This window comes from Ornithodoros turicata, chromosome 10 (genome assembly GCF_037126465.1).
Source record: "Ornithodoros turicata isolate Travis chromosome 10, ASM3712646v1, whole genome shotgun sequence".
NCBI lineage: Eukaryota > Metazoa > Arthropoda > Arachnida > Ixodida > Argasidae > Ornithodoros > Ornithodoros turicata.
In genome coordinates this window covers 4065555-4089109 of record NC_088210.1, presented here as the reverse complement: position 1 = coordinate 4089109, position 23555 = coordinate 4065555, and the positions used below count along the sequence as shown (strand labels likewise).

Here is a 23555-nt window from a genome sequence, read left to right as displayed (position 1 = left end):
TCGCCTCTTCTATAAATTGACATTTATATGTATCAGCTATAAGGACAACCGGGCGGCTAAGATGCAACAACAAGTGCACAACAACAATACAACAAGAAGTATGCAGATGGAGCAACATTTCATCAATCCGGAGGAATCCACACAAACCACATGAAACAATGTTCACTCTAATAATACGACACAACAGAATCGAATGTTTGCCACAAACGTTGAGAAATGTGTCTGTGGCTTACCGGGGTACGGCATATCGCATCATATCACAGAGGGCGCTTCAACCCTTCAAGATTTTTATAGAAGAAAGCCATGAGACCAGAATAGATGTCGTTATGAGTTTTTGGCCCGACCGACATGCTCTCTAATGTGAATGCAGAATTATTAATTATATAAAATGCGTTAATTACCTCTCCAATTAGGAGATTTAAGGCAAAAGCGAAAGAGCAGAATGGGGCATCATCTCCGTTGAAAATCATCCCCTGTTAACAAATTATGAGGCACGCCTTTGCATCGAAATATCAATCGCCGAATTTTAATATGCAATTGGTCCGAAACCAAAGCTGCGATGAACTAGCAGTTTAGATAACTTGTATCATTTTTTTTTCTGCTGATAGGAAGCAATATTGGTTCCATTTTCTAAATCTCGTTTAGTTGGCTAAACACTTCACTGAGTACATTGGCAATGAATTGGTTGGATTGAAGAACGGGTCGGATGATAATGAAATATCAATCTTGAAGCGCTTACCTGTCCCAGGCAACCGCAGAAAAGTCCTTTAAGGCCGCTCTGAAGACGCAGAGGGCGTTCGAAGCTCATCAGGACAACACCATCGACATTATTGCTTTGCTTCATGTATGCCGTGAAAGGTGCACTTCCAGGCCCATAGACGCAGTTACAACAGCACCGACAACAGTCATGCACTGCTGCATAAAAATAACAAAACACAAGTATGAGCAGCACAAATTCCGTTGTGATGCTGGCTATGTCTCCTAAGATATGTTTTGCATATGTGCGCGTTCCTATTTTCTTGGATGCAGTTGACATAATATGCCAAAATAAGAGGTGTGGCTATTAAGTAACGGGACTGGAGCGAAAAAGTGTATTACAAAAATATTCGAACTCAATTGGTGTCCCCTTCAGCATGCTCCCCTCCCCTACCTATACAACGTCCAGCACGAGTTTGCCGTTGTTGGAAACAATGCTGGAAGTCATCAGGTGCTAGCCCCTTCAGTAGCGTTGCCGTTCTAGCCTTCAGGTCGTCCACAGTTTGGAAACGTGTTCCCTTCAACGAGGATTTCACCTTCGGAAACAGGAAAAAGTCACACGTAGCTAAATCCGGCGAGTAAAGCAGGCGGCCCAGCACAGGGATCTTTTATTCGGCAAGAAACTGCTTCACCGACAGAGCGTTGTGAGCTGGAGCATTGAGGTTTCTGGGAACGAGTTTGGTGCAGACCTTGCGAATGTTCAACTGTTTGTGCAAAATTTGTCGTACGGTTTGTTTGTCAACATTCACCATTTCTGCTATCATCGGTGTTCTCCAGTGGCGATCGTTGCGAACAATTGCATTAATTTTCTCAGCGTTTTCTTCCGTTGTTGCTCTGACGGGACGACTCGGCCTTTCATCATCTTCAACGTCTTCCCGTCCCTTGGCAAACCCTTCCGTCCCTTGGTTTATGCCACTCAAACACTCGCGTACGTGACATCGCATTATCACCATACACCTCTTGCAACAGCCTCAAGCACTCGCTCTGAAATTTCTTCAGTTTCGCTAGAGATTTCAGGTTTAGCCGCTGCTTCACTTTGGCAGTTGCCATGATTCCGGCAACACGACTCTGTACTCCTCCCAGCAACGGACTGCAGCAGATACACAACGAGTGCCAGCAAAACGCGGCTTGCCCTGGCTCGTGATGGAAGGTTCAAGGTCACTGAACTGCGCGTGCGTGTCCCGCGAGGTACACTTCCTACCAGATGCCCAGTCCCATTATTTACTAGCCACACCTGGCTTAACTGCTTTATTAACTGCTTAATTATGGAATTCCTGGCAAAAGCGAGAAATAGCAGAATGACAGGCGTTACACTCTAAAAACAGGACTTCCCTTCATAGCACGTTGTGCGGGGGGGGAGTGATGTAGGGGGAAGGTGTGGTCAGCTTCCTCTGAACTGGCGGCACCCAGGGGAGGGAGAAGGGGGAGGGTGAAAGAGGGAGGAGAGAGATGAAGGTGGCACAAGAAAGGGAGGGGCGTGCTACTAACCCACTTGCTCTAGAATTTGGGTAGTCCGGACTACCCACCACAGAAAACATGTGAGCGTCCCTCCCTATTGAAAAAAGCACCTGAATCATTCTGGCGCTTTTAGTGGCTGTGATTTGGGACATTCCTAGTGTTTTCTTCTCTGATGTTAACGTCAGAATTCCCTGGTGTTCCTAGTGCCTCTTCTCTGGTGTTCCTCACCAGGATCCCTGATGTGTGTGCGTTGGTGTTGCACACCAGGATTCCTGGTGTTTTTGTGATGCTCCACTGTTGAACATTATGATGTCTCATGCATTCAATCCCGTGATCGACTTGGTTCCTCAGGACCCTCACGAGGCACTAAAAAGCTGTGCATAGTTGAAGACGTCAGACAGAGACGGAGAGAAAAGAAAAACACACAGGACAGCACAAGCGTGGCACCACAGCACGAACACGGAATTTGTGCTCTCCTGTTTGTTTTTTCTTTGAGCGTTCTCAACTACGCACAGCTTTTGGAGCCTCGTGAGTGTGCTGAAGAACCAAGTACCTCACGGGATCGGACTATTTTGCCTATTTTGTGCCCATTATGCACGGCACAAAATAGGCTCCTCCTCCCGTTTTCAATAAATCAGGGGCGAGAACGTTGTCATTCGGGATGGTAGTTGGCTAGGAGCGTGCTATGTGGTGAAGTTCATTTTTAAGAGTGTACGTTCTGATAAACGCAGGGAACAGGTACTAGACAGACTCTCGAAATGCGTCTCTGCAAATAAGCTGCATATGAATGTGAAGAAATGGTTTGTTTGTTTGCAAGAAAAAAACTAATTTCTCTCGGACGAATAACTTGAGTCAGCAGAGGTGCCCTAATTTTCTGTAATCAGCATACGGTAGTAGTACTAGAAATTAACCTGTGCTTGCTGAAAATATACTGGTATTTGTGTTTTATGTGATCTATGGCCCACATTTTCTTTTTGACCAGCTATGGTCACATATATGTTACGCTACAAGGAAGCTAGCTGGTACCACAGTACAAAACAGTTGAATTAACATGAACACAATCACATAGCAGAGTGAATAACAACCACCATTATTGACTTAGTTTGCTTGGTCGATGACAACTGAAGGTGGCATATTTCTTTCCTGAGATATTTTTTTTCTATTGGTTTGTTCCAGCTAAAAACAGAAGCCATACACTGAGCAGCAGGGCATAATAAAATCCTCCATAAGCATCACTTTGCCTCTTTGGCTTTGGCAAGCGTGACTTTGCCTCCACAAGCATAACTTTGACACAATTGCTTTGTGCCGTGATAAAGGGTACTATGACTGTGCCATTGACGCAGTACTATTTAAAACGTTGGCACCTATAGGGCTAGATTGTAGCCCCCTATTGTGTGCAGATATTCTGATGCCTGCAGAGCTGTAAGCTGTTCTTCCGGGTGAAAGAAAGCTTGACGACTGCATACGTTGTGGCTCACTGCCAAAGAGATACGGTTGGAGAAGAAATTACTGGACATAAAGCACAGTGAAGCATGCTCCACCCAGGCCACAAGGAGGTACAATTAATTTGAGTCACCTTCTGTTAATGCACCAAAAACACCTATTTCCACTGAAAGAAAGACTGTGGGCTTTTTTTCTGTTGTGGTTGAAGGGCACACAGGATCATGATAAATTGTTTCCAAAAGCTGTTGCGTCGCATTCTGACATGATCTGAGCCAATATGGTCAGCTGATGCTATAAGACCTACAGAAAACACATGCCAGCAGATTCTGAACATGCTATAGGAGAGGGTGTGCCCTTGAAATGATGAGATTTGTTCACTTTCCAGATGACTTCAGGTATGTGAAAACAATCGTAAATGTTGACAAAGCTGTTATGAAGCAGCGACTGCAATTAATTTGTAGAACTGGGCAGAACGGTTGAATGCAGAATTTGTTCAAAGTGTGCTATAGCGTCATACAGATGGGATATGAATGAGCTGACGAAACATTTTTCTTGCGTAAGAGCAAATACACCTGTAGGTTCTCAAAATCTTATTATGGACTAGAGGACTAGTTATACAAATAAGGGAAGATTTCATTTAGACGACCTATATGTGAATATACTATCTGAAAAAAAAAAGTAATTTTTTGCAAGTGCTTGATATTCTCAAACACATAGTTAAACAATGAATATAGAACAGCTTGATATTTTTATGTGAAGTAATCACAAGCAATCAGTTACAAGCATAAATAATCTGGGGCTCCTTCAAGAATGCTAATTTGTCAGAAATTTATTGTAAACTTCACCCCAAATGTGCTCCTTTCTCGAGTTCTCACTACGTCACCAGATTTATTCTCGTTCTACATGCCCTTTGGGATGGCAGACCCGTGCTTCCCCTCTAACACCAGGCAAGGAAAGCGCACAAATGATGTATATGTAGATGTCAGAAGGAAGCTCGTAAGGGACAACTTCATATTTCGGCACAGTCCAATGCGCCCCCATTGTTCAAGAAAACAAAATGATGAGTTACATTCGATACATGCATCGTCTAAAAAATGCACACAATTTTTTCCAGTGATATTTAAGAGAGGCAAGCTACATCTCTGGCTGGTTTTGGCTGGAATAGCCCAGATTGACAGTTACACAAGCTGATGTATGTCAGCATTGAAAATATAAAGGAAAAAAGGCAATTTAAAATGCCTCACTCAATTCACTACTTTTCATAGCTTACACCTTGACAGGTGTTTTTTTATCCTAAAATGGTTTCATTGCCAAAATCCACGAGAATGACCGTCATCACATTAACAAGTTTCAACTGCATACCAAGTAATAACAAACATGTGCTTACTTTTTCTACAATCAAGATGTGAATTTCATCGTTGAGTTGCAGGCTTCAGTGAAAAATCACTGCTTGTGATGTCGCTGCTGAGTGAGTACGGCACAGCTAGTGATGCAACATGTGATTCCAGTGTCTTTCACCCCACCCCATGTTATTTCGTGAGCAATTAGCATCAGAATCAATGAGCTTGCATGATACACTTATGAAGGGTAATTTCATGTGTGACGATAAACATACTGCAGTGCTGACTTACAATGTAGTTTGTGGCTGTGGAGCACACTCATATTCAGTATGCCATGTGAACTAGAGGAGGATTTTCTACCATTAACATTAGATGAGCAAAGACCCCCCAAAATGTAAGCACTGTTTACGTGCATTTGACAACCTGCATTTTTATTACTGAGAGGCCCTCTTCGTATCTAGAGGAAAAGGGCGCTGGCAATGTGGCGCATGTTCATAAGATGTAGAACCAGAGACATAGAAAAAGATTGGCAGCATATCATAGTCTCAATCATGTCATTGTGTCCGTGTTACTGTCTCCTGTTTGTTAATCTTTTTGTGTAGTTGCTGGATTTTAGCCCAACAGCAGGGGTCAGATATTAGAGCACATCCAGAACATGCAAGGCATACATTTCCTCATTCTCCGCATTCCTCATTCAAGTAACGTTGAAGAAGTAACCATGCGAAGAAATAATACAGCAGTGAAGCTGGCTTCAGTACACTACAACATGTCACATGTAACAATATACAGTATGCCTCAGTGTTTTCCAGTCCGGACAAGCACTTGATGACAGCTTAAGTGACACAATGATTTTACAAATGCCATGTGTGCTGATATGAATGGGGACCATAGGTGAGGAGGCGATTACTGATGATGGAGTTTGGGTGTACCCGCTATCGGTGTTGAAAATGGATGAAAACAAGGAAGCGAAAGCGTTGGCGCAGGTCGTTTTCGGCGGGTGTCAGTTAGAGTGATAACGTGGGATTTTGGTGGAGATAAAATTTTTCAAAATTGTTTTGGTTTATTTGTCAAAAGAGACGGGAGGTCGATGGTAAAGACCTTATGTGTCACTTCCTTGATCGAGCTCCTGTATTCTCGTTCAGAGTAGTGAGATTTAGCCCATGATACGTCGTCGCCAAGACGCTTTGCCTTCCTGAATAAACGCTTTTTCTTGGTTAGCAAGATTTTAAGACTTTTCGTGAACCAAGGATTGTGATAATAAGATTTCACTCTTATCTTTGGAACATTGTACTCGGTAAGGTAGTTTATGTTGTCACGAAAGAGGGACTAGTTATCCTCAATGGAGTGAGGCAAGGTGCCATGAAAGGAATTTTCATTCCGAGCTTCAAGACCCTCGTTGATGGCTTGGAAGTTAGCTCGAGCATAGTCGTATATGATTTTATGGTTGAATTTATGAACATTTGGACTACCTGAAGAGATATCTTAGAAAATGGCCTTGTGGTCACTGAGACCATCAGTGACATGCAAAGAAGTGATGTGCTCAGGATGGGAGGTTAAAACCAAGTCAAGGGTTGACTGCGTGGCATGAGTTATTCGGGTAGGATGTGCAACGACATGCGACAGATTAAATGTAAGGCATAAATCCACAAACAGTGTCTCTTGTGAACTCCGGGAAAGATTGTCGTCGAGCAAGACCCAATTTATTGACCGTATATGTATCAGCGCATATTGAAGGTATATATTACTGTATATGTATCAGGGCAGATTTCAAGCTTCCTGAGCGCGCACAGACGGTGATCTCAGTTGTCTCGCGACGTAACAGACGGAGAAAGACGCCGGCTGTCACACACACAGACATCCCGAAGGCTATGCCCATCTTTGTTGATGCACCCACGAATCCACAGGAAGGCTGCCGAAGCTCTCCCACTCGTATTAAGTACCTGTAGCTTGAACTACACACAGTTCGGTGCACACTCCACAAAACGAGAACAGCTGATTGCTGATTTCATGGGCGCGGCCATGCGAGCCGAGAAGGACAGTTCAACAGAGGAGCAATTTTAGGTAAGTTCCAACGTGGCGGCAGTCGTCGGTGCAACAATTTCCAGAGTGAACCGAGCTCGATCAGCTCAGATAACGCTTTCTTCGTTCTTTTTCTTTAAGTATTATTTATCATTATTTTTGATTCATTTCCAATTCTAATTCCAATTCCAGCTCAACCGCTCAGCGCGCTGACACTAGTGCAACGTAGAGTCAATAAATCTCTCGCTTCGAGAAGAGTGCCTGAAGTATATTCGTGTTGTGTGATCCCTTTTTCCCTCTCTATGTTCCAGAAACATACGGTTTCTGAGCCAAGACAATATAGTGGCGAGCGCAATTGACATACAAGTCCCGTACTGTGAAGACCACCACCCCAAACGTGGTTGCCACGGTTTCGGTTTTGGCCCATTTGCTTGTCAAAATTCAGGGATTGATATTTTAATAAGACGTACGTGTTTCAAAAATTTTAAACGTGGATTTTAACTAGGACAGTCTCTCATATCGGTATCTGGCTTTTGTTCAAGACGTCCTTATTATACAGTTAATTAATGAATTTAATTGATTAGTCATCCTTATTAGTCATTATAGTCTCTCTTGGAAAAGACACGCGCCCGTAGAACCCAACTGTGAAAATGACGTGCTCTCGTGACTTTTTTATAAAATTTTGTCCAAGCTGAAACTCACACACACACACAAAATAAACGGGGTGCCACAAACGCATACTTCGTGGTCGTTGCCATTTTTAATAGATATTTTTTTTTAAAATAAAACAACTACGACTACGTGTACATTAGTTTCGCACTTACGCGTACGCGAGTGGAGGAAAACCTTATCTGCAAGGTATTTTGGCATTCTAATTTCCATAATTCACTAAGATGTATTTAAGTTTTTTTCATGAAGTTGTTTTTCTTTTTTCGAGAAACAGAAAGAGCAGAATTGCTGGCAATCGGTTTAGATATGAGATGAATCCTTCATCTATATGCTTCAAATTATTATCCACAGAGGTGACATTTGTTTTTAGTGCACCGTTTCAGATTTTCCATTATGGAGATACCTCGCTCATAACTCGGAAGTCGGCAAGGGGGAGCGAGCCCTAACCTAACCCAACCTAACCTAACCTGAAGGAGAGCACTGCGGGACATGGAGTTAGAGATTATGAAGTACGGCATTTTCAAAGAGGTCCTCCGAGGGAAAATTCGGGGGGGGGGGGGGCAGAGCCAGCACCGTGAAAACTCGAGGAGCTGTGGACTGTTCCCCCTGCCCCTACATTCCGATTGATACCGAAACTAAACAGGAGCAGCTTTCCAAGCTAGGGCTCCGGAACGAACCGACAAGAGTAAAAAACAATAAAAAAAGAAAAACAAGAAAGAAAAAGAGAGGAAGGAAGCACAAAAAAGGTATATTCGCTTGAACCGCAACGGGTCAAAAAACATTGCAAACACGTTTTTCTTGTGTCGGTCATCGGCATTTAGCAGCCTTTCTGAACCGTGATGTGGATTACAGGCCCAAATAATGACAAATGAGCAAGCAAGCATCCTCGCTGCTCACTTTTTGGTCATTTCACGTCGTTTGAAGTGCAAATTGTTGCGCCTTCCACTAGCGCCACATTCACGTTCAAATTACTCCTCTGTTGAACTGTCCTTGTCGGCTCTCATGGCCGCGCCCATGAAATCGGCAGTCAGCTGCTCTCGTTTTCTGGAGTGCACATCAAACTGTTCACAGTTCAAGGTACAGATACTTAATCCGAGTGGGAAAGCCTCGGCGGTCCTCTTGTGGATTCGTGGGTGCATCAACGAAGATGGGCATAGTTTTCGGGATGGCTGTGTGTTCGACAGCTGATATCTGTGCGCTGAACTAACTTCTATTTTTTAAAAACAACTTCAATATATTGCAGTTATAGCGTGATAGTTTCCTTGGTTTTGTCGCATATTGCGTTCACTTCATCTGCTTTTTCTTTTCGCCAAGTGGTGTAACCCCTGCTTTGACTATTACGGCCTCCCTAAGGTTTATGTGTCAGTTTTGGAAACACTGATATTGTTACATGTGATACATTGTAGTGTACTGCAGTCAGCTTCACTGTTTGACTGATAATTTGCACGGTTACTTCTTCAATATAATTTGAATTACTTTCATCTGATACTGTACCATTAAATAGGATAGGAATCCATTATGGTTTCGAATTATTTTTCCTTTGCAATGTTCCCACACTGATCTTGGTGACAAGTTGTCTCTCATTAAATTCCTTTTGGGTTGTATTTCACACTGCTTACAGCATAATGTGAGAATTGGAAAATGTATGCTTCACATGTTCTCAGCATTCTCTACAGCAACTGCTCCTGGGCTTAAAATCCAGAAACTACACACGAAAAAAAACAACAACAACAACTGTAGAACAGACGACACATTAAAAAGGACACGACAAAATGATTGGGACTGTGCTATGCTATACTTTTTTTTTTGTGTGTGTGTCTCTCTGGTTCTGCATTTTTGTGAACATGTGCCATGTTGCCGGCACCCTTGCCCTCTTGTCACAAAAACACCCTCAGATATAAAAATGCAGACTAACAAAGTAGAGAACTCCAACTTAACATAACAAGAGAGAACAAAGATGGGGACACAGGAAGCTTCTAGAGTCGCAGTGACCCCTTGGTTTGTAACAAAAACCGTGGCCCCTCCCCGAACAATACTCCCATCTCCTTAAATAATGACTGGTTGTGCCATCGCTCATTCAGTTTGGCACGATGATGTCCGTCGCATGACGGATGAAACCTCTGAGTAAACCCTGTTATTTTGTTATGAAAGATGAAAGTCACTGAAAAGGTTAGCCAACTGTAGGGATCGAACCCACATCTTCTGGATTACCGGTCCAGGGCTCTACCAATTGAGCTAAGCTAACACGCCTCTCCAGCGACTTTCGGGGTGCGTCATCTGATATGTTAAGTCGGAGTTCTCTACTTCATTGTCTAGCTATGTCGTCTCCCGGCTTTTGGAGTATTTTTGCATAAAGATGCAGGTTGTGAGAGGCACGTAAACACTGCTTACATTGCTAACCTGTCTATCACAAGACATGTGAAAGGATTGCCAAATTAAAATTCAGTAATCCAAAAAATGATTCTGAAATACATAATGCCAATAGAAGGGAGAAGAAAAATTGGAATAACAGGTAACGGTAAAGCACTGAAGTGTTGGCATTCTTCTGATGTGTATGATAACCTTCTCTATTTAATCCATGACATATATGTTGTCAAACATTAACTTCTTGCATTCACCATCAAGATGCTATACCTATTCCATCTAAGGGACTCGTCTTTACACGGACACGTGACACACCATTTTGGCACAAAGATTTGATATCTCTGGTTGTTGGACATATAGAGCAAATACTGTGCCAAAATTGTGTTACCTACATGGCATACTGCATCTGCCGAGATATGTTACGGGAGAAATACTCCTGAAGCGATTAAAGGAAGTGCATATACGAGTACATATGCTTTGCAAAGTTGTTCCAAAGTTCCAAGTAGTTGTTACAAAGTATGTTCGTGTTGAATTGGCAAAGCATTAGTCATCTCATAAAAGAAACTAGTGAGAAATGCGAAGCCGCAAGCAGTGTTGCATGGCCATGTTCACAATGGGCAATGACGCTTTTCACTTTCCGTACCGCGGACTGACTATGCTGAATGAGTGGTTTGCAGTGTCTATGATTGATGTAGGCCATGGCAACTACCGATGAACTTTGCAGAGTGTGCAATGATATCTTTTGTGAACGAGACGAACCTCAATTTATTACCACGTAATTTTGATCCTACAATTAATTGAGTTGAGGGTTTCAGGTATTTAGGTGTGCACCTCTCTTCCGATATTTAGTGGAAATCACACAGTAGTTACGCATCCTCTAAGGCTCCTAAAAAAATTGTCTTCTTGAAGTGGACACGAAAACTACCTTTCGGAGACAGTACGCTGCTGGCGTACAAAGCCCTTGTACAAAATGCATCAGAAAGGGTACAAATGACATCATACTGTTCATCATAAAAACAAATGACATTGCACTGTTCAATAGAGCCACCAATTTGGTACAGCTGAGCTACGCTCCAAGCTAGTGGGGACGAGCTCGCATCAAAAAGGCATGGTCTTGAGGGGATTACGGTGGTCTCTGAGAGAGTACGCGACTTTCGGTCCTACTTTTCTTTCAAGAGGAGGCAACGAACAAGTGCACATTCGTGGATCCCTTTCCGATTTGTTTCGCTATCAGTCTGTCTCAGTGGCGTAACTAGGGTGTGGCAGGTGTGGACAGGTGCCATGGGCGCCAGGTGAACAGGGGCGCCATTATGTGGTCGGGTGTGAATGTGCCAGGTCGGGCACTCAGCCTGGCGCATTCATAAATGATCTAAAGCACCCGCCATTAGGGAGGTTGTAGTGTGAAACCTAGTGCGGACCACACGAAAACGCATCCCCAAGGACATCATGTTAACCATGTTGCCATGGGCGCAGGTAGCTCTAGATACGCCACTGGTCTGTCTACCAACGTCATGATGACATTTATATTCTGTTGAGTTTCTTACGTGCTGTCCGGGACATGTATGTAGGTAGGTATGCCAAGACATTTTTTTATTATTAACCTTTTGTGTAGTTTGAATCCCTCGAAAAACCATTGCACATCACCAGAACACAAAGGCTACAGAATGACCCAGTTTCACCAACCTTTTCAGCGTCTGAACTAAGATGAAGAGTCATTAAACTTCAGCTGCTGCTTAAAATTCTGCTTCACTAAAGGAGTTATTACTGAAGTATTCACCACATCACCGATGGAAAAAAGAAGTGTCTGTTAAGTTCAGGAATTGGCAACCCTTGATATTGGTTCAGTTAACCAGAGTCGGTGAAACCGGGCCTATGGAAGTCACAGAAATATTTATCACATCACAAACCAAAGTTTGTAAAAAGAATTGAGTGCTAGCATGAAGTTTTGGCAATTGTGAGTAGTATTTGAACTGCTACCTATGTAGCTGCAGCATACTTACGAGTAATTCAGAAAAAGTAGCACAAAATTTGAGGGTAGTCTACTCCTCTGCATGGTACTAAAAACTGTGATGATTCCAAGTGCTCATCCCCTTGGCCCAGATTCTGCAGCAGAGTTATCAGCCATTTGTGTTCCTATATGTGGTACTGTGGCAAACTAGCCACTCCACCCACATACCAGCATTCTTAGGTTACACATAACATGTAGAGGAAGTGAATACGAAGAGGGGAGTCAAGTCCTGTAGGTCACATAAACAAAATACAGAAACCGACACTGAAGATTTTTGTTTAAGTTTAATTTGTACAAGCTTTCGCGTGGAGGTCCACGCGAAAGCTTCCACAAATTAAATTTAAACAAAAATCTTCAGTGTCGGTTTCTGTATTTTGTTTATATAACATGTAGTTATAAGAGTGGTTTAAACCACCTCGCAGAAGTTGCAGTTGTTGTTTATCAACTTTATTTTGAGATGGACAGGGAGTTTCATTGCCTGGGGCGATACTCTACCCCATAGCTGCTTGTCGTGTGAGGACGGAAATAATGTCCCATGGAGTCCAAAATTGCCAAAAGAGCTTTGAGAGTAGGCATTCGTGGGCTTGATTTAGCCATATTAGCCATAAGCCAAGCAATTTTATCTGAAAATGGCAATTTGGAAAGCTTGGTAGTGTGGGCAGTGACACAGAATATACTCTGGGTCTTCTACAGCACTGCAGTGACAGTATCTGAGAGAGTCAACTTGCCTCAGATGGTAATGACACTGAGCTGTAAATGCCCCATTGAGTCACAGTCCATGAGTCACAGTGCACTATCTTGGCGAGAAGTGTTTTGTGGCATCCAAAAACCAAGCTCTGGGTCAACACTGCTCAGTATAGACGGAGGAAAATGTCAGTTGTCCATTGACAGGAAGACTATTTATACGATCCATTGATGTGTTGGTGAACGAGATCTGCTGTCTACATGACCAGTAACAGTCCTTTACTATCTTTCACTGTGATTTAATTAAACACCTCGCGTTTTACCTTGCTGAACCACTTTTCGCGGCTCTTATCACACGTAATATTACCGGTTCTTCGTAGGCTGCGGCTGAGGAACGCAAGAGACGTTTACATGATGGTTACGTGATTACCGTCGTGACAAATGGTCGACACAGCAGTTTTGCGGTACGTTTTATATGTCGCTCATCCTGGACATTTTTCGCTACCCGATTTCCTGTCCAAAACAGCTACGACTGCATCAATGTCACTTCACCCATGAATTCCTTCATGAGTTGCACGCGCGTGTTAGCACACCAAGTCGTTACACGTCTGAAAAATAAATACCTGACGAAATCGGCAGAAGAAACATATGCTTTATTAGAGCTTGCGGTGATTATTCTTTTTATGCAGCCGATCCCGCAACACAATGCGGCTCCGTCGTTACTCCATTTTCTCAAATAGCCTCGTCCTCAATGGTAGCCGAACCGCTGAAGCGTTGTTTTCCTAGTATTCATACGCGTAGTTATTTACGCCTGTAACTTAATTAAATTAACGAATAATTGAGAAATGCATGCTGAATACGACACAGAATTGCATAAAGACTCCTTATTCTGGAGTGTGACCCTCTTAAACACTGATTTTCTCACGTAAAACACTGGACTGCATAGACCCATTGTGATTTATTTTGACAGCTTGGATTTCAAAGGATTGGAATTTGAAGGGTGGATTTCTTAGCGTGGAATTCAAAAGTTTGATTATTAAGAGTGGGTAACAGGGTACACCCAACCTCAACCACATCGGCCAGCTCAGCGAGTTCAAAACAGACACTAATGCCGATGGCGCTGTCGCTGTCTTATGTGACAAGGAGAGCGTAAAGTTTCGTTTTCAAACTGGACTGAAAGCCGCGAAAGCGGGTCAATTTCTACACCCAACGGAATTATTTGCGAAGCGAATTATCGTTCATTTCGAAAAAAAAGTTGCGCTAACGACCTCATGATAATTGGGAATTGCAGTTTTCATGGTAACAACGCGCAGGGCTCGTACTCTGGCGCCTGTAGGTCTGGTGTCTGCGAACCACACCAGACCGCTCTAACGGTCACATTAAGACACCACGTCTGTCTAGTGCCCACACCAAGCATTCTAGAAGGCACCAGAATCATTCTGGGGTCGTAGTAGGCCACTCTAGTGTTGACATCAGGAGAATCCGACAGCACCAGATCCACCCTGGTGTCGCACCAGACAATATTGACGTGCACGTTAGAAACACCAAAAGAGTCTAGTGTTAACGCCAGGAACACCGAGAAACAACATAATAATTCTGGTGTTTTTTTCAATCCGGTCAGAAGTCTTCATTGGGAAGCTCCCTGTACCACGGTAACCGCCAGGATTATTGGCGAAGTTACCCCATCGCACGTTGTGCGCCAACCATTGCCGCGTATGATAGGGTTATCACTTCTGATTCGAAGAGAGAGGAGCGCGTACGCCTTTTTGTGGCAATTTTTATATATCCAAATTGCCACAAAAAGGCGTACGCCCTCCTCTCTCTTCGAATCAGAAGCGATAACTCTATCATATAGTGTCAATGACTGGCGCACAACGTGCTATGAGGTGAAGTTCTGTTTTTAGAGTGCAGGCCAGCCTCGTTGAAATTAAGCCGTTTCATGTTTAAAAAGATCTTGAAAATGCAGGTGCGTTAAATATCATATCTCATAAAATATATAAATCTCATAAAATTTTCATATACAAAGCGAAACCGCAGTGACGCGTCGGTGGGCTACTTAATTCGGAGAGATGGAGATGTTTAAGGAGGTGTCGGTCAGCCGGGCATATAAACCGCTTCCGTCACAAATAAGGGTTTGCGCGCGAGGGTGACGCGCTTGTTCGGTTTCCGCTCATTTACATCAAAATTGGAGGAGTGATATTTTAACGCACGCGCGAGTTTCAGGATTTTTTATACGGGGGGCGGCTTTGAACGATGGTTGCTCTCATTCTGCTATCTTGGTTTTGCCCAAAATTCCCTAATTAAATACTTACCTAATGAATTGTACTCAATTAGAAATCTTGTAATTACATACTCCCTTTCAGAGGATAGCCATCTCGTCGTATAACTCTTGCAAAAAATCACACTCTTAAAAATGAACTTCACCGCACAGCATGCTCCTAACCAACCACCATCTCGAGTGATCTCGTTATCTGTTCTGATTTGTTGAAAACGGGAGGCGTACGCCTTTTTTGTGACAATTATGAACAGCATAAGTGTCAGAAAAAAGGCGTACGCCTCCCGTTTTCAACAAATCAGGAGAGATAGCGGTATTATTCGTGATTACGTTTGGCTAGGAGCGTTCTATGCGATGAAGTTCATTTCTAAGAGTGCACATCTATGCTACTCTCATAGCCATTTTGTAAAAATTCTGCAACGCTTAAAATCAAACGCCCTGTATATAATCTGATATAACAGTGCGTGATACTGAAAGGATCATGCACATATGTTCGTTTTTCATATTTAAAATTTTCATGCCTCCTGAAACACGACAAAAACAAAAAAAGAGCGCAAAACCAAGTTACGTTGATAAAAACTTCCATTGGTTTGCATCATATCATGAGATTGTGACGTAATTTATCTTGATCACCTACCCCATAATTCCTCAGTAAATGTAATCGTCCAAAAAATGTACCGTAGTTTTGTTATACGTTGTAAGCTTGGTACAGCGATAGACATGCAGTTGAGGGGAATGTTCCCTTGTTGTGTGTTTGTCATGCATCGACGGGTGACGTTTCGTTAAAACCAGCTTTTGGGAAAAATACCACGGAAAAATAGTCATGAGATAAGCTTCACCAATTGATAAGCCACAGAGCGCCCCTGAGAAAAAAAAACGTGTATAAGCCGCGGCTAATATGCATGAAATTCGGTACGTCACAAAACTACAAAAACGGATGAGCCTACGCACTGTTTCGGATATTCGGATATGCCATGGATGGAGTTCGTTGACACTTTCCGGGATAAGCGATTGAGAGCGCAACTTTACTAGGGATGTTCAAGTCAAACCGGGACTTTCTGTCTCCTGACTGTACAATGGCTCGCGCTTCTTCTTTTTCGCCATTTTCACACGCGACAGGCCTCCGCGTTCACCACGTGGTGGTCCAAAGTTTGTGCAAAACAAAAGACACATGTTGGACAAGATGGCTTACAACGAGGTGAGTGCGCACATCGAACAGAAATTCATAGAAGACTTCAGGCTCAGCATGGCCAGGATACATTGAGCTGCAGCAAAAGGTTCCGAGACGGCCGTACATAAATGCAGGACGACCCCGGCCAGTGTGGCTCAGAGCCCAGTATCAGAGTTCCTGAGAACATCCAACTCAAGGTCCGACGGATAACATGTCTCGGACTGGCTCGAAAGACGGACCTTTCTGTGGGAACGTTGAAGACTATCATTCGTGAACATCTCCAGTTTCGAAAACTTTATTATTTATTTTTTAGTTCATTCATACTCCATGCGCTGCCAATCGACATGCATAGCAGGAAGGGGAGATACAACAAGCAAATTTCAGATGTAACAAATAAAATAGAGTACGTACATACCTTGACACTCATAACATATAGATGACAGCACTAATTACGGTATTCTGACGCTGTACTACAACCTACATACAACACATCACAGCACAAAGTTAGTGCCCGTTGGGTCCCGAGTCGGCTCTCTGTGTTTGACCACCAGAGAAGACTGGAAATCTCCCAAGAGCTAAGGTACTGTTTCGACACTGAAGAACAGCCGTTACTTCATCGAATCACCACCTGCGATGAAACGTCGCTGCACCATTTCACTCTTGAGTCTAAACGCGTATGAAAACAGTGGAAGCAGAGGAGGCACAGTAAGCGGGTTTCGCCGCCGCGAAAATAGTGTCGCCGCTGGCATTTCCCGTCAAATTCCGGCTATTTACTTTCCATTGGCTCCGGTCTCCCACGTGACCTTTCTCGATCATGATTGGCTGAGGCTCATTTAACCGGTGGATTCTCCCGCGTTCGTTTCTCGGAGGCGCCGACCCGTCTGGCCGTTGTGTAGCTGGCGTCTACGTATGTGCGCAGACGGTGATTTCGTTTCGTGGATTCCGAAGATGTTCGAGCCATGGTCGAACGCCTGAATGAGAGGTAAGCAGACAAACCTATGATGCATGTCAGTGATCAGACGTTTAATACTGTCGCCTAACTGTGTGCATGGAGGTACGCCTTGTCCCGTATGACATCGCTTTCTGCCGGTTATCAGTCATGATCTGGTAGATGATTATGCGTGGCGTTACTTGTTGGGTTTTGTTGCGCTATTTGAATGTGTCTGATGTTTCATACACTGGTGTGCATGAAAAGGAAAACAGCGTGCATCGTGTACGCCGGGCTCCTCGAATTTCGTCATTAGTCGACATTAGGCGCGTAACGATAGCATGTCATACATAGCGTATTCAACCAATTAAAGGGACTCTGACCAGAAGTTGTGGGAGCTCTTTCGTACTTGCAGTCGATAGAGCACCCAACACGGACTCTTCATGCGAAAATCCACGCATTAAAACCCCACAGTTTCTCCAAACTCGAATTTTAAACATTCGACTTCATCCGACTAGAGCACGCCTAGCGTCAAACCGAGAAAACATACGTTTATATAGAATATCCACCACGGCCCACCATCAACATGACGTCAACATGAGGGCCACTGGCAACACCCACAATTGGCTCAAACGCGTCACATGGTGACACAATACTCTGTCAATTCCCTTTATGAAATGTCATTTATATGTTAATATGTTTTGTTACAGAGTCTCAAAAAGAAAAATATACCTTGCATTTAACACATGCAGTAGGTTTTGCGATTGCTTTTTCAATCTGCGTTGTGTTGTCTTGCGTTCCATATGGTTCCGTATCCGCTCAGCTGTAATGGCTGCCATATGACGAGCTTGCGAACTTGTGTGATTCCCGGCTCATCCTACCTTTTTCGGGTCATTGTATTTGGTGTTGGAGTTGTTTGCCATAACCTGAACGTTTCACCTATCATTGCGGCGTACTGTTCTTGATCTGCTGCAAAGCAACGAACTGCCACGACAGTCACTCGCCTCAGCGAAATTCTGTCTGCTGCATATCAAAGGAGCATCGGGACCTGATGATGTACTGCAAATGCTGAAGTTGAATTCTTTGAACCTTCATCTTGTGGCGGCCCGTGGAAGACGACGACGCGCCTCTGCTGCCACGCGCTACGGCCCTGGCACGGCAGTTCTACCGGTACCGTCCTAGTGTGAGGCCACGTCCATCTGCCCGCTGGGACATTCCATCATCGCCGGTCAGGACTCATGTAGGGGAACACCACCTCCTCTACATTTGGTGACCCGAACAACGAACACCATGTTCGGCGTAATTCGGCCACTCAACATCCTAAATTTTTCGTCGGCAAACCAGCAGCGAACCACCCTCTAGCAGGTAAGGCGCACCAGGACCACTGTTCCACCGGGGACCCGCAGGGAGACCACAGTAAGCTGTCTTTCCGGCCTCCACCTGCTTCATGATGGTCCTCCCCGGCACTTCTCTGGCGGCAACCGGCATTCACGCTGTCGTACCGGTCGCGGTACTGTCGCCCACTCAGCAACTCAACACAATCAGCAACAAACAGCTCTCAACAACGATCACTCAACGCACTCCCTCAGCAACAAGCAACGCAGCAACTCAACGCCACACAACGCACTCAAGCACCCAACCACTCAGCACTCACAACTCATCTCTGGAACCCGCCCGGACCGCAGCGCCCTTGTTCCCGCCATCCCGCTGCTGCATCAACAGCCACAATCGCAAGCCGTATCTCCAATCGTCCACCATCCACGAGTCGTCCTCATTCTCCTCTTCATGGTATCGACGCGGACCTCAACCGCAGGCACCGCTCCGCGTCTGAGGGGGGGAGTGATGTGGCGGCCCGTGGAAGACGACGACGACGCGCCTCTGCTGCCACGCGCTACGGCGCTGGCACGGCAGTTCTACCGGCACCGTCCTAGTGTGAGGCCACGTCCATCTGCCCGCTGGGACATTCCATCATCGCCGGTCAGGACTCATGTAGGGGAACACCACCTCCTCTACAATCTAAAGAAACAAAGTGTGCTCTCGTGTGGTTCTGACGGAAAAGCAGTTTCAACAAGGTTAGCGCATTTATTTTTCAGTTACAAGTCCACGCACTCAAAACAATACAAGTGCATTCGATCATTCTCGTAGCTGTTCTGTAACACGTATGCTTTCTTATACGTATCCCACAGAACCCTCCGCTTCAGGAACCCAGTTATACTTTATGTGACCCATCTGATGGCTCCTGACTAGGCTATGCCGCTCTGAAGCATTGCGATGGCGAAAGGTCGTGGGGTCTGCTCCTCTGCTTTCGAAAGATGAATTAGTCATTCCACACTGTGCTTACTGGCTTTGCATCGAGTCTAACAAATCCGACATGCCTGAACTGCCTTTTTCAAGGAAGTTTGAAATGTAAATATTACATTTCAAACTTCCAAGCAAAATGTAATTTGGCCCCATTTGGTTAATGGGGCCAAACTAGCCCCATTAAAATTATTTGATCTTGCTACTTAACTGGATATGCAATTTCTTGACTAATCGCAACCATGCCAACAATTCGTGAGGAGAACCTATCATATCACCACCATGCAGCATTCCTCAGGTTACATATGCATCACATTTTAACCAAGTGTGCACCTGCATTTCAATTAAGATCTGTGTTACAAGAATGACAGACCACTCAACAGTGATGAACAACAGTGATGAAAGGTGGAAGTGCTGGAACGAAGATGCGTTAATCTGTGTGAAAGGTGCTTTGTATGTGTCTGAGTCATGGCCATAGGTCACAAGCTAATTTCTGTCCTCATAAGAGGTGTCAACTATGCTCTTTCTATCTACTAACCTGCCCCACTTTAGGGTTCCCTATAAACTAATGGAACACATCATATACCAGCACGTTGTTAGCCACGTTGAGTCTATAAATTTCTTTTTTTAAATTCCAGCATGGCTTTAGAAAAGGGTATTTAGACAAAAGTAACATAATTCGGTCACAGCATTTTAAACTGTCTTGATTTCTGGGTTCACGTAGATGCAGTATTTTTTTTTTTTTTGTGAGGGCTTTTGGCACTGCGTTTTATGCTTGCTTGTTGGCCAAACTAGCCCCATTAAAATTTGATCTTGCTACTTAACTGGATATGCAGTTTCTTGACTAACCGCAACCATGCCAACAATTCGTGAGGAGAACCTATCATATCACCACCATGCAGCATTCCTGAGGTTACATATGCATCACATTTTAACCAAGTGTGAAGCAAGGCCTTTAGGTGATCGGTCTTGTATAATTACACGTCCCTCCGTTATTTAACACCACACGGTTCTTCAACCCATGACAGATAAATAAATATATTGCCAAGTAAATTGTTTACAAGGCTGATTACCCCATTTCACCACATTAACGCAAACAATTGTTACAGTAGTGGCCCAGGGTATGAAGCTTGCCACTAATCATCATTCAAACAAAGTTTGTAATGTAGAATCCTTTACTGAAAACATCGACTTAACACAACAATTGAGAACAAAGAGAGTGAACGTTTCGTCGCCTATCCGGGTGGCGTCATCGCTACAACAGAGAACAGTCACAAACAACATCGACGGAGTCAAATCAGTGGTGTGCATTCCTTTCATCCAAGGTGTTTCATAGGCCATTTGAAGGGAACTGTGCCCGTCAGGCATTAAGACTGTGCATATAAAGTTAAGTGCACAGACTGTGACACAACCTACATTGGCAAGACAGACAAAAGACGTGGGAAAAGACTAAAAGAGCACACAAGGGATGTTCCCAAGGGTTCTAATACTACTGAAACCAGGACCAAATTAGTCTACTATTGTTGGCCTGATGAACATGTATTAAATTTTGATGGTGCGGTAACCTTTGCACATGACTAGCGATGTGGCCTTAGAAAGTGCTTAGAGTCCTGGTTTATCGGACGTGATGCATCAGCCTGTAATACAAACAGTGGCCCCCTTTCGGATGTGTATGATGCGCTCTTAGATAAGTAGGCTGAGATGCTTGTCTTTGGCCCTTGTTGTACTGATGATGCCACCCACATAGGCGGCAAAACGTTTACGCTCCGTTTTTAGTCGTTATGTTAAGCGGTGTTTGCAGTAAAGGATGCTACATTATAAGGTCGTCACCCGGCGTTTGGAATATATTTTCAAATAAAGTTGTTGTTTTACAAAGCTCATTACATTGTAGAAATCATTCTTGTTGCCTATTGTTTAGGGGATACCATTCTTGCAGTCACGTGGAGCACTGAAGGGCCAATTTCAAAAGCAAAGGCAATCTGATTTATGTTCTTGCCAACATGGCACAGCGTACGCACAAGGTAGCTCCATTTCCGGAGCCTGAGAACACTCAAAGCAACTAGTGCGCTAGAATTAGCATTACAGCATTACATTCTGCAGCATTACATATTTGCTTTTGCTAGGGCAACTAAGAAGGGTGGATAGAAAGACAATGACAACCTGTTTCCACAGAAGACACTCACATTCATAATAATTTCCTGCAAGTGAGCTAAGGCTTTTCCAGATTACTAGAACACGGGTACCGGATTGCAGATAACAAGAACTCATACACCAGAGCTCGGTGTTACACACACCCTGCTTTCCATCAAAACTGTTAAAAGGCGTGACCCCCTAAACCTGCACAAAATTTCTGGAGTGTCTTCGCTGGGCACTGTCGCTGTTCATCTCATAAGGTGCTCTCTATGAACCTGACTCCCTGTTATGGATGCACTGCCTGAGGGAACTCCAGCATGCTTTCCCAACATGAATGGTTGCAACGTCTACGAGCAGTGTTGTACTCACTGAAAGCAATATGAAATGCTATGCCTTGACAGGTAATGTTGATATCCTTCTTAAGACCGTAGAGAGATGTTGCTTGATGCCTTTATTCCAAATCGCACTATCAGACACAAGCCCACTTGCCACCAAGCCGACGAGTATTTCCTAACAGTCAGGGCAATCAAGGGAATCAATCACTGAGGCTCAGAAAAGCTGTTTTCTATGTGGATCTCATCCAGGACAGAGACATGAGTAGCCCCAAGAAAGCACCAGGTTTCTTTGGATTTGGATTCAGCTTTTAATTTCCTCCTTCCCCCTTTTTTATGTAGTACCTGATTTAGCCTTGTACAGCTTTGGAGATTGCGGATGTGGAGATGATGTAAGAGGTGGAATTAGGCTTTAGGCACAATGAGGCAAAGTGTGACAACAAACCTTCTGAGAATGTTTATGTATCGTACACACAGATAGGATAGGTATTACAATAGATGTTACACCTTTTTCTGGTTTTGGTATTTATTTATTCATGAATATACCTCAAAGGCCCTTGCGGGCATTACATGAGGGGGGACAACATGGGTCACTTAACAAATACAGAAGTTACAAGGAACATACATATTTGAAAGACAGACGCTGCTTTTCATTTGTTCATCAGTTTTGCTCAAGAAATTGTAGCAACGGTACACAATGTCACGACGAAAGGAGTGCTCATCTACCCTTCCGCAAGACTCATTAAAAAGGACACAACATACTGAACTGATGAACCATGCATCATCCTGAGAGCTATAAGTAATCCTAAATACAGATGCTGAATTAGTTTAAAAGCGATAGACGAGCTGTGCGAAGAGCTTCCTCCAGTTAGGATGTTGGGTACTTGAAGCCTGTGGCACTTTCTGTGTGGAAGGCTCGCCAGATCCTGTTCACTGCACAGGCTGGGATGACGATGTTCTTGTTATTCCCAAGCTTGTGGCAAAAACACGTTGCGAACTGGCGATATGCAGTACATCCATATCGTATACGCAGATGTACATAAAATATAGTTTAGGCAAATAGGCAACCGGTCACAGTACAGGGTGTGTGTCGTGCCATTTCTACATGTACTTGAAAGCAGGCGCGGATCTGGGGGGGGGGGTCCCAGCAATCCCAGCATGCACCTGGCACTTGTCCATAGCGGACCCCCCCCCCCCCCTTCAGGAAAAATCCTAGATCTGCCCCTGCTTGAAAGCGACTGCAATTTATCTGCACACGCCCTGTATATTACTACACATGCTGTATTCTTTTAGAAACTAACATTTTTTTACTCTTCAGTGAATCGAAAGTAGGAACACTCAACATCGCTAAAAGCCTACGCTAAAAACATAAGCACAGGGCAATACACAAAGAGGTGATTTAGGACATATCACCTTGACAATTACACAGTTGCCTAATACTGCTTTTCTCCAGTTCACAGTTCTGTATTATGTCGTCTTTTATGTGGTGCGCCCTGCACTGGAGTTTTTAGCGACCTTAATGCAGGACCAAACCAATTTCGAGCGCCCAAATTTTAACATCGTTCGACAGGGCCAAATGTGACTTACTTGTGAATATGGTCGCTCATACGTTCGCGCTGCCCACGGAATTCAGTATCCACCTTCAGGACAGTCGTATTGAGGCATAGAAGTTACAAA

The 23555-nt window shown here is 44.0% G+C and overlaps 1 protein-coding gene across 3 annotated transcripts in view; it reads right to left on the bottom strand.

The window, feature by feature from the left end:
* The window catches only part of LOC135369816 (phospholipid scramblase 1-like), a 92078-nt gene that overhangs the window by 45799 nt on the left and 22724 nt on the right, over positions 1–23555 (bottom strand). For all 3 annotated transcript variants that reach the window (XM_064603357.1, XM_064603358.1, XM_064603356.1), the window contains one exon: positions 740–915. In XM_064603357.1, the coding sequence (XP_064459427.1) occupies positions 740–915 (176 nt within the window). The remainder of the gene's footprint in view (positions 1–739; positions 916–23555) is intronic.